Genomic DNA, 12,690 nt, shown 5'->3' on the forward strand with positions numbered 1-12,690 from the left:
AAACTCCAAAAAAACGTGTATGCCACCTTCTGATAAATGCTTCTTCACATTGAGTTTCCATCTGTTCGGTAAGGTACCGAACCATGATCATTCTAATCTTCTGTAACGCTGTATGCAGCTCGTTAGGGTCGTCGCCGTGCTTCGGCCATACAGCGGCGACGCCACAAGACGAACATTGTGACGTACAGTACGAGTTGTTCAAATAAACCCCTTCTGCGCTGTTGGCTCGAAGGAATTGACGCTCAGAATTGACGACGCACGACGTGCCACACGCCTTTGGCCGCTCCGCATTCAAACATCGTGTGGCGGATCGTTTCTCTTTTCCCGCAGTTAGGGCAGTGGTCATTGGGAACGACGCCCCACTTCAACAGTCTCTGACGAGTGGGCAACGCGTCCCATCGCCGCAGCTAATCAATTTCTCTAACAATTTTCGGTACGTGGTTGTGCCGCCATTTCTTCCACTTGCTGGGCCTCCATCTCTGTTTTTCCTCGTCAGTAATTGAGCGATTGATTAACATTTCGCTAATGCGTGCGGGTGCGAGCTTTGCAAAGTATTCTTCGGTGGCGTCGCCGTCAACCGAACGCTTGATGCCCTCTGCTGCCTTATAAAAGGCATGTGGGTGTTCTGCTTGAGGTCCCCGGTACTTTTCCGACGTGAACGCGGCTCCAAGAGTTCCGGCCCAATATAGCGATAAGCTACGGCCAGGATAGTCATTGTGCTGAAACAATTTGTGAACTGTTTTAGCTGCAAGTGCCTTTGTGAATGTCGCAACATCTGGCAGACTGAGTCCTCCACAACTTTTTGGGAGCTTCAGGAACTTTTGTTGAACTTTTGGTGTCTTCCCGTCCCATAGGAAGGCTCCAACCAATGACGCAAGGCGGCTCGCAAAAAGTTTGGGTATGAGTGCAATGTGCCCGATATAAAAAGCATATGCGTATGCTTTGGTTTTCACCACCGTCACTTTGGCGTCAAGTGACAAATTGAAGTCAGTGGCATACGCGAAGACCTGCGTGGCTCGATGTACGGCGTCCTCCCAATTTCTTTTGGCCACCTCCCCGTCTTGAAAGTATACCCCGAGGACTTTTATGGCATCCAGGTATTGAATACCACCCGGCAAAGAGCCATGGAAGCTACCGAAACGAAGGGCTTTGCTTTTCTCTGCATTCAGGAAAGCACCCGATAAACTGGCATACTCTTCGAAGCTCCTTAAAGCGACACCCGTTCGTCTCTCGTAGTAGTAGTCATAGTGTGTATCAAGTGTTACATTTTCACCTGCAAGGTGGTGCCGGTGGGAGGTTTCTCCTGTGCGTTGTTGAACAATAAAAGATAGTGCTTAATGTACATGTCAATGGCTGCTAAGGGGCAATGAGAGACAGGAGAATTCGGCTTTTAGTTAACGCGCACGCTTTGAATTTTTTATTGTTCAACAACGCACAGAAGACAAGAAAGGGTTACTACGTTACACTCCATGGGCGTAACCTCCTTGGTTTCAGAAAGGTTTAGCGAGCGTTGGGCCGCAGGGTCATGAATACAGTGAACTAGTATATGAACTCGAGGTAGTTAAAGGTGGGAAGTAGACAGGAAGCGCAAGCCGTAAGAAAGTGTGCGTGTGCCTCCTCTCGTTCAGTCCTTGGAATGTCCGCTGGATGGCGGTACTTGTATATGAGGAATATATGATGAAAAGATGCGAGATGGTGGTACTTGGAGTGTTGAATAGGTGGACGAACGGACACACAGGCAGATGCATGGACGGATGCACGGATGGCTGCACGGACGGATGGACGCATGGACGGACGCAGGAGCGGATGCACGGACGAAAGCAGGGACGGACGCACAGATGAACGTGTGACGCACGAACAGAGGCATGCAGGGCCGGGCGGATGGACGCATGGGTGGCCACCGCCGACGGAGATTTAAAGCCTTCGCCCAAGTGCGTCCGGGACGAGAAATCGCGAAGCCTTACGCGTCGCTACGCTGGTCGCCACTGAGAAATGTAAGCCAGCCAAAAATCGATGCTCGAGAATCAAGGGCTGGCTCCGATTTCAATTCTTACGAGTAGATTGATGCACTACTGCGCTTCTACTTCCCACCTTTTACCGCCTGTAGTTCATGTGTATACACTAGTTCACAATATTGATAGCACTGCGGCCCAACCCTCGCTAAACCTGTGTGTTTAGAAAAAGTGGATAACGATTTAGAGTACTAAGTACTCTACTATGGGAGGGTTTAAAGCCGTCCCGTGGTGTTCACATACGTAGAAAATTGTGCATCATCAAGCGTTGTGTGTTTAGAAAAAAATGTTTAAAGATTTCGAGTACTTCGTACTCAACTATGGGAGAGCACTGAGCCGTCCCGCTAAAACGGACTTCGGTGCAAAGTTATTGGCCCTTTGGGTGTCACCTTGCTAAAACGAAGGAAGTTACGCTCAGCGAGTTTAACGTGCCAACCCTTTCTGGTCAAATGGTGCTTAAAGTGCGTCCTTCTAATACTAGTTTTTTTTAGTAAGCATCACATTTAAAGCAAATATTATTTGAGATTAAGTCACAAATGCTCGTCCCTGTAAGTTATTTCATTAGAAACAGCCATCTTTTTTTATTTATGATAAACGCGCGCGGGTTACTTCCTCAAGTGAAAAGGGTGTGGGCGTGCCGCTCCTCTGGTCTGGTCGTGGCGGTGTCTATAACTACTACTACTACTACTACTACTACTACTACTACTACTACTACTACTACTACTACTACTACTACTACTACTACTACTACTACTACTAATACTACATACATCATGGACGCACGACCCACGGCATAGGGAGGTTTGTCCCCAAAATGCTCGTAGCCAGCCATTTCGGAAGTGAGGGCCGAAGTTACCAAATTATTCAAACTTACATCAAAGTTTAGATTGACAAAAAAATCTGGAATGGCTACAACAACGTCGTCGTGCAACAAAGATTTAATTTTTTTATTCCAAGTGTACTTTCCTTTTCAGACGCCTAAGCACTGGATGCTACAGCGCTATACTTTTGACGTGGAAGCCGTTTTACCTGTGCTGTGGCACTCTTTACTTAGTTTTCTCTTCCAAGCCGTTTTCAAGACAGTATACGTGCGTAGGTTACGATTTTTTTCGTCGTCATCTTTTTTTTTCCCTTTGTTTTGTCGGCGAGATCACGTGCAGTCCCTAGTGAACGATGGAGGGCACGTCCTGGCAAAGACGAAGATCGAACGAGCCGCGTTCGTGGCTGCCACCGCTGCCGCCGGTCATGGTTCAAGAGCCCCGTCGCCGGCAGCCGACCGAGGAAGACTACTTCGCCGATTCCGAGATGGCCAGCGACTACGAGGAGCCCAGACAGCGCCGACCGAGAGCCGGTAGGCACGCCGAGTCGGAACCCCCTGAAGGCTGCATCCTCGACGAGTTCCCGCGCACCAGTCGGTCCCGAATCGTTGTCGGCACCGTCGGGCTCCTGCTGGCGTTCGTCATCTATCGGCTCTTCTTCGCTTGAAATCCCCTCAGTGCGTGAGTCGAAACCCGAGCAGCGCGTCACGTCGCCAGAAAACATTCGTCTTCCAGTGAAGGATACCTTCGCAGCTGGACGAGTGCGGTGGGCCTGGAATACACAGGCAGCCCGTCGAACTCCTACAGCTTGCAGGAGTCTGAAGGTTGCTGTAATTCCCAAGCTCCGGCGATGGAGGACTCTTGTGCCTGACTCGGACATTTCCTTTCTCTCGGCGAACAACAAAATGGCGTGCTGGAAGCCCACGGGCTTCGCCACGCTAGGTCAAATCGCAGCTCGCAGCCATGCATTTCTGTCGACTTCCCAAATTATGCAGTCTCCCGGCCTACTACGGACTATTCGGTTCTTCGATGCAAGTTCTTCGGGGTGGTGAAGTCCCCAGCTAACATGGCCTCCTTGTGGAATCTTCGGTACTCTCATGGTCTTACGGTGAAATTGAGAGAAGAGAGAGGCGTCAAAATCAAAGCCATGGAGCCATGTTGCAACTTCGCCTTGGTGTACACAGACTATCCAATTTTCGTTGTTTATAACATGATTGCTGATAAATAAATATGGCATTCTGTGCTGCCTAACTCACAACTGCTTTACCATGTATATTTAAAGCACCTGAACTCTCGTAGCACTGCTTACAGGCAAATGGAACTTGAGTCTACGGCAAAGGAATAACGGAAATTCTCAACGATTCTTAAAGTAAACTGATTTGGCTGTTTTTCCCCTCGAGGACACCATAGCTAACTTTTCCATCTTTTCGGCAATTTCAAAGCGTAACGCACCGTTTTTTCGCTTCCTTGATCATGTACCAACCGGCCCAAATAAGCACTTTAGTATCGCTGTACCATTGACGTGCGAGTAAACTTTGCGATAAGATGAAGGAGGAGAAAGAATAGTATAAGTAGGAGGAGGAGGACAGTTAAATTATATGGAATGCTCAGTTACATCAAGAATAGGGCCGTAAACTACAGGGGATAGTCCTCCACTGCGTTGTTCAGTAGAAGGTAAACTCCGGTGATTTTTAGACCATTTCAGAGTAATGGTGCTTTTATGTCCTCGAGGCACTTTTGTCACGCGCCCGATAGCTCAAATGCTCAACAAATTCGAAAATAATTATTAATTAGCAAAAACCACAATACCGAAATCGACACCCAACGAAGTGGGCTTCTACGTGTGACGTAATACTTTAAGAGAACCTGTCTGGTTTCGCATAACGCTGCCAGATGGCACTGCTTATCCAGGCCGTCCGAGTATATGCCTGCGGCGATCGGGACATCCCAACACCACTTGCCACCCATTGCACTCACAATGTTGCCATTAATTCTGACAAGCGAGGTGATGCGTTTGGAGACAAACTATCAAGTTCATTTGAAAAGAATCTGCGAAACTCTCAAGCCTGCTTTTTGTCATGCTTGGCGCTAGCGTGCAAATTAACGTACCCAGGTGAATTTTATTGACATCCATTGACCTCGGAAAATCGCCGGAGTTTGCCTTTAAGTTCGGAGCACTTTGGCGGGCCCCGGGTGTAGTCTATTTCGTGTGACGTGATCGCGCTCACAGAAAAGCGCTCATAAAGGGCTATAACAAAGCTAGCAATGCTCAAACCTGCGTTGAAATGAACGAACGGTGTCTAAAATAACGTAATTAACATAAAGAACCAATAAGTAATCGCAATAACGTATAGTCGCTAAAACGTTTCGGAAATGTGAGGCTGACTTCGGCTAGGCGGACGCCACAGGCTCGCCGAGCGAGCGAATGCCCTTCCCCCTGCACGGCGTCGACGTTGTCTTGCTATGTGACTGCATCTGATGGGGAGAAACAACTTGTAGGAAATTGCAGCAGACGACGCGAATCTAAACTGTCTTAACATGCAGGAAGGCTATAGAGTGCAGCAAATAGTAGCGCACAGGTTGCACACCGAGTTTGTGAATTTGCTTAACAACATTCCACACGTGCCAAGAGAACGCTACTACAATGTTCTACATACGTACCTCGAACATTTGCGCCACTGACGTTTCGTGGTACCATTGCGGTAACTCCACGAACGGAAATTTTTGGGTGCCCATGCGACGCACTTCCTCGGGTTTAATGGTATAGTGGAAATGTCATACGTTTTTTCAGCCTAGTCTCCGTGGCTCACACTTACTGTGGGTGATTATCCCATAATTGGACGGTATAGAAAATTAACATTGTGGTCATCTAAATGAGTCTAGAACTCGCCTTGTGCTCACGCGTTTCTGCACGTTTACGTATAAAGATGGGCGATGCTCCTAAAGGCGTGGGTCCGTCCGTTTCTTGTATGTATGTACGTGACTGCCTATAGTTCCACCTTTGCCAACTGCCCACCCACTACATAGTTCTTGCAAACAACCCACTACGGCGCATCACCGATTCACAACTTCCCCGACCATAAAGCAACTACTGTTGAGAAGTAGCCAATATGAAATGCAAGATGGTCGTGTACTTGTATCCAGGTGCCCGTTAAATAACCATAGGTTGCTCTACTGTGTCCATCCCTTGTTTGTACGTGACCACCCTTTGCAAACTTCCCACTACTTTGTTCTTGCAAACATCCCACTACGACCCATAACCGATCCCACACTTCACCGACCATAAAGCCGTCATAATGAAGGGAGAACGGTAGCGACGTATAGCTATCACTTACGAATAACAAAATTTCTTGTATATACAGTGTTTGTCACGTCTTTGATGACGTAGCGGCCCATATTCGCGGATGGTTCACGGTTTAGCGATGAAACCCTCCAGCATTTCGCCTCACTCATCATCGTTCACTCCGTGGATATATTGTGATTTTTTTTATCCTGCTGTTGAGCTTCGAGTAAGCAGGTGGGCGGCGGCAAACGCATCAGCGAATCGGGGCTCGACAGAAAGGACGCCGAGGGTTTGAGGGCCCTCTTAACTGAACAAATAAGGATAATGCGCAAACCTAAACAAGCGTTTAACCTGTCATATATAAATAATATTGAGCGACTGGATGAGATGAATTTGTTCGTAGATGGCTAATGGCTACCTACGTTCAAGCTTCAAGCGTCTCCTACATGGCGAACGCAAACACACAATTGAGACTGCATGTCTTTTATACTTGTCCCCGTTCGATCGACAGACTCCGCTTATACGCCTGTCTCGCAAATAAGGCCCGAAACAATGGGACTTCAGAGGTTCGGCGAGTTGCGTACGTTCGCCACTGGTCTTATGGACGGAAGTATTTTGCTCTTTGGTCACCGAGCATTTCCATCGCGTGCATATCTCGTCTCCTCGCTGATCACAATGAAGGGACAACAAAATAGGGTAACGGCAAGCCATCAGGCCTGTCAGCAGCACATACTTTCGGACGACTGTTTGTTCGACTACGCCTGCCACCGGCCAGAGGCGAACCTTTGGTTTACTTCGACGTCCGGCAAGCGGGTAATGGAACCCTCGTCAGCTTTACACGTAATGCGGGGTCGTACAATATTGGTTACGTTTTTTTTTTTTTTTTCGTTATAGTACTATTGCGAGGAAGCCTTCCAAAAGGAACGAGAAACGTGCGGACGATTTTGTTTGACTCTTAATTGAATCTCCTTGGGCAAAAACCAATCATCTTTCTGCCTGGGCCGTGGGCCATTGACTGATCGTGATAGGGTAATAGGTATAGGCGTACGCGCAAGTAAAGCAGGAGCCCCCCTCTCCCCTCCCCCGCCTAGTCATCTGAAGGGGGGCATCACCCCAGAAAGCTAGGGACCACAGGCAGGTCGCTTTGAGCAGCACGTTTCATTTCACATCCACTGTGAAGCTTATCACCGGGAAAAGGGGGGGGGGGGGGGGGCGACGTTCCGATGTGACACCCCCCAGCATCCATCCCCTGTTGGGGAACCTTTCGTCTGCCTATGGGAATAAGTACGCCCCTCTGACCAGATGCTGGCACGAAGACCGTCCACGCTTGTGTGCAAGCATCCGGTGCACTTTGGTCAGGGTTCGGTATGGATTCCCGAGAGGTATTGAACGTCGGATCTTGCGGTGTAGGTGTAAAATGGTGAAACTTATACTTGAGCTAGTTGCTTATTAAGAGCCTAGGCGTACCTTGAAAACTCACGTTCCCGTCATACCATTTCTTGTACGACTGTCTGTCAATGGAGTAGAGGACAAGGCGGAAAAGAGGTGGGGATCATACGCCACCACTTCACCAGAAACCTAGCAGATGTTCCGATAACAAACATCATTTTTCTCACCATTTTCTAGGTAAATATCGGCTTGTTTTAAAGCGGTACTAATAATAAAATAAAACCTGTCATCAAAAAAAAACAGGTCGAAGAACAAGATTTCGCAATAGAAAGCTTTCATCTGATCGAATTATTCAGTACAGCCAAAACGTGAGATTCCTACGCAGTAATTCAACAATAATTGCTTGTGTCTGGCGTCCTAAAAGAACGATATGAATATGATCGAGACACGCCCTAGTGGGGCATGCTCCAGTAATTTAGACCACCTGGGGTTCCTTAACCCACACATGGATCATCAAGCAGTTTCGGATTCACAAACTTGGTTCTAATAAGTATGTGAGCACACCACACGTATTTTTGAGCAACGAAGAGCTCCGGTTTCTCGATGACGATTCTAGCATCAGTGATAAGGTGTTCTTCAATGCGATTGGTTGTGTAGCCGCGCGTGATCATGTCGGTTTGTGGTTATCATTTTTTGTTTAATCAAAGTCAGTTGATAGTCCAGCATCCCCCTTACTCCGCTTTCTGTTTTCTTGTCTCCTTTGGTCACTATTATCTATAGGGCTTTACGTGCCAAAGCTACGGCATTAACATGGTTCACGCCTTAGTAATGCGACCGCATGGACCTCGGTCGAGCCTGCGGCCTTCTGGTGAACAGAGCACTGCAACCATTGCACCACCTCGGCCGACTGTATCGCTTGTTCGCGTTTTTGTTTGATGATGCTGACATTCCCTTTACCTTGGAACGCGTACCGACCAGCCTTACAAGCCGCGTTAATGAACCTAAATGAAAGTGTGCGACTGTTCTGTGCATTTCGCTTCCATTGAAACGCGACCACCATGCCAGCTATCGAATCCGTGCCCTGTCTAGCAGGTAATGCTAGACGGAAATGTCTTTGCGAAGACGCTGATTTCTTTTTTACAGTCTTTTGTTTGTGGCTACTAAAGAGATATTAGGAAACAGTTTGTACTGTTTCGTTTTAGCTGTTCCGTACCTTTTTCGTATCTCGCAGGTGACCCTGTACATGGAGAAACGAGAATTCTGTGATCTGGGAAGTTGCACAGAGCCCGTAGGTGAGTAGTAGCTGGCACACCTCCTTTGTTTCTTTTCTTTGTTCCAACTCTTATATCATATAAGAAACATATATTTGTAAGCGAACGCCGTGAAGTGCCCTTAAATATAATCATTGGTGAAGTCCTGCCACTTCCTGCGAATGCTAAAACTATAACATGCAGTATACCTGCGCTTCTAAACGCCAACAATAAATGCCCATTGCATCAATATTCGCAGTTACTGGTGTCACTGTCATACTCTAATAACAAGGCAATTGTGTGCGGCGAATTTTCATATAATTTAGTTTCAAGTTATTGAGCACCTGCAATGAAGCTATTGCTTGTTACTGCAGTCCTACAAAGCGGAATTATCAGCAAGTTTAGACCAGTTGAATTTCCATAGTTGCGACGTGTAAGCTAAAGCTGGTAGATTAACAAAGGATAATAATAATTAAAAGTAATTTAGTCAATATTTCGTAACGACAACGCTGTCAGCATTTATCACACCATTTTGTACGGCTGTGAACATTTAGGTGGTAGAAATATATTTGGTCAGTGGAGAACTCGTCGCTGAAACAGCCAGTGTATACTTGAGGTGATACTACCTGCTGCTTACCTTATGTAGGTACGTCCGAGCAGCATTAAGTTTGATGAGTTCTGCTAAATCGCAGCACTTGGCGTTCCTAAACTACGCAATATATTACGAGATGTGGTGAGATTAATTAGGTCTACCACGTTGTTTTGTTTTCCTTTTTTACCCTCTATACCGCGTGTCCGAGTCCGTCTCTTGATGCTTAGTGAAATGTTAAGCTTCAGATTGAGTTCAGCTGAGTAGATTGCCGGGACCTGCCTCAGAGTTCACGTAAATAAGCCTTCAGCAATACAAGTATTGAGTTAGTTTCGGTAAGTTATTTGCTTATTTTGTCAATCTTTCGAGTGGCCGATATATTAGTCGACCATTAACCAATGAGGTTGTGTTAGGTCTGTTGCGGCGAGGAAGAGGAGACGTGAGATGACGTCGAAGGCGGCCGATGGGGCCGTGCCGATCTCGCCACTTTATTGCAGGCCTGAAGCGGAGCCACGTCGGCTACCAGCGTCCGCCACGCCAGGCGTGTCAGCTCGTTCTCATTCTCGCGCAGCTCGAGCTCGCGCCAGCTGCGCGAGAGACGCGGCGCGGTGATGGAAAAAATGATGATGGTGATGATGGCACTACAGGTCCTTGGCCTGACGCCAGCAGCACACAAGTGGTTATACGAGCCGTCATCGCTTTCTTAGAAGCCACTGGACTGGATGCACGTCTGTAGAGTTACCCAGTCTAATAAAAACATATCACCTCTCTACCTTACCATCGTCATTCATCACTCTTTCACTCCCCAGTCACCCTTCCCCAGTGTAGAGTAGCAGGCCAGAGCAAACTATAGCTCAGGCCGACCTCCCTACCTTTCTGTAAATAAATTCTCTCTCTCTCTCTCTCTCTCTCTCTCTCTCTCTCTCTCTCTCTCTCTTGTCAATCTTTGGTCATGGCGTTGTACACGACCGGCTTTTTTTGCTGTCGTCAGAGAGCAGCCACGACGGCGGGTAAACGAATAATGTGTCCTGGAAGATGAGCAGCGCAGTGCCATAGCCAACGAGCCATCGTATCGCGTCCGGAAATCTGTTTATACAAGAAAAACGTATCTTCGAAAGCTTATTTTCATTCCTTTGACAGCGAGAGATCGATTACCAGCTCAAAAAGACACCTATTAGGGTCAGGATTCTACTAAAAAAATGTGCCTCAGAACAACTTCGTTTTCATCATTGTGATTCTATGAGTGAATACGTTTACCCATGCGTGGGCCCGCGTTATCATAGTATGGAAATCCTCAGCATCCGCGCTGCGATTCTTCTTCGTTCATGAACGGTTGACTGCATCTGATAAGACGCTGTCACAATAGATTCCGTCACAGCCAAAGTAGAGCACGAAGTAAAGCGCGCTTCATACAGCCCTTCTCTTTTCTCCCTTCTTTATTTTTTGCTTGCAGGTCTATTGTCACCACCTAGCGCTCGATAGTTGTAAATCCTAAATGCTGTCTACGCACGAAACACGCGCACCACGAGGTGCAAACGACCTTACAGGGGGTGTCAGCACCCCCACAACGCAAAAGTAACAGAGATGGAGTCGACCCTAATTCTTGTCTAAGGCATAGTGACACTTGTACGTTAACATCCGCCGGGAGCCCTCGTGTGCTCCTTGGGGTAACTTTTGCGTGTCACCACGCTGCCGAAGCGCATCTAGGAGGGTACGTAGGAAAAATGGCGTGATTGAGATCTGTTCCACCAGATGCTGCAACGGTTTCAGCTGTCCGCAAGAAAACTTGCTTTTTTGAATAAACTCATTTGATTATTTTCATTATTTACCCACCCTTACAGTTTATTGTCCCTTATTGTAACTACACTCACGCTCCCATATCATATGCATCTATTGCATCGTTTGAATAGAACAATGACAGTCGATTTCGTATCATTTTTTACTTTTTAGAAGATCTTTGAAAACCAGAAGTAGCTGCTCCGCTGGATATAGCTAGGAAGAGAAGCAAAGCCGCTAAATTCAATGCACGCTCATTTAGAGCGAATGCCGCCCGCAGCAACGTCATCATCCAGTTTCAACTTGACCTTCCCTTTTCAGTGTCTTTTTGAACCCGAACTTTATTGGGTAACGGAGTACTCGCTCTGTCGGCTCGCAGAGGGCGTGGTGGTGCTCGACGCCGACCAGCTGCAGCCCAACGAGCGGCTGCTGGTGGCGCTGGTGGGTCGGTTCCGGTACGGCCGCGAGGAGGACGAGATCCTGGGCATGACGCTCTGCCGAGAGGTCTACCTGGGACACACGCAGCTCTGCCACGAGCAGCCCAGCTCGCCCCGCACCCCGCAAGCCGCCACCGGATCCTCCGCCGCCGAACCGCCCAAGTATGCTGCACTACACTGTCCCCTTCAAGCGCGAATTGCAATTGCACTGCCTGCAAACGCGTCAGTTTCACGTGATATGGTTCTAAGACACTCGGTTATTACATTCCAAAAAAGAAAATGAAAAATAGTGGGCCGTTGTGAGCGAGCTTCAGTAATTATAATAATTCGCGCCTAAATGAACATATAATCATTACGCAATCGTTCAGCATCCGTTTTTGCATTTTAAAAATCATATATGTGGTCCAAAATGCATACTAAGTTCGCTTCTCGGTTGTACTTATTTCGAGAAAAGAAAAAGAAATCTCTTCGCGTTGGTCCTGGAATGGGGCTCGTCGTACGATCGTCGAACATGGTAGTGTCTCCAGAAAAATGATCTTCTGCGGCGATTCACAGCACAATGAAGTTAAATTACCGTTAAATGTCCGCTTAAGAAAAGAGCCCGAATCTTCACAATGCATTTCAAGCGATTTGAAAAAAAAAAAAAACACGCGGTGCGTGACGAGCCTCCGAAGCTTATGTGTACAATTTCACACACGTCGCACGAAGGCACAATACAATGCCTTAGTATACTCATTACTATATTATTTGCTGTACTATAACTTTATTTCCACACCAGAATTTCTTCATCACACTTTGTTTCAATCGTTGCTGCACTTTTATCAATGCCCCTCAGCCAGCTCGCCGTCTTGCGAACGTAGTACCTCAGGGCTTCATAAACAAAAGAGACGTAGTAAATTCCACCGTACGCCTGCTTAAGTTTGCTGCACTGAATGATTGGCTACACACCTATACGCCCCCAACACGTAACAATTCGGCGTGCATAAATTCCTAATCAAAATTCTTACGAAACAGAAATACTCTTGCCACTGCTAAGAATGCAACAAGTTTCATTTCCCGTTCAGATCTATCCTTTAACTACGAATCTCTTAAAATTATCGTCGTTAAATTTGGAGCTATGATAACGGAAAGGTGCG

General features: G+C 47.2%; 1 protein-coding gene across 1 annotated transcript in view; it reads left to right on the forward strand.

Annotated features, from left to right (window-relative positions):
• Window positions 1-12,690, forward strand: part of LOC119188176 (phosrestin-2) — a gene marked incomplete at its 5' end in the record, with an annotated part of 521,661 nt that overhangs the window by 444,924 nt on the left and 64,047 nt on the right. The window contains 2 exons of the mRNA XM_037436098.2: window positions 8,734-8,794; window positions 11,497-11,716. Of these exons, the coding sequence (XP_037291995.2) occupies window positions 8,734-8,794; window positions 11,497-11,716 (281 nt within the window). The remainder of the gene's footprint in view (window positions 1-8,733; window positions 8,795-11,496; window positions 11,717-12,690) is intronic.

Source organism: Rhipicephalus microplus, chromosome 1, assembly GCF_043290135.1.
Source record: "Rhipicephalus microplus isolate Deutch F79 chromosome 1, USDA_Rmic, whole genome shotgun sequence".
NCBI classification, from domain to species: domain Eukaryota; kingdom Metazoa; phylum Arthropoda; class Arachnida; order Ixodida; family Ixodidae; genus Rhipicephalus; species Rhipicephalus microplus.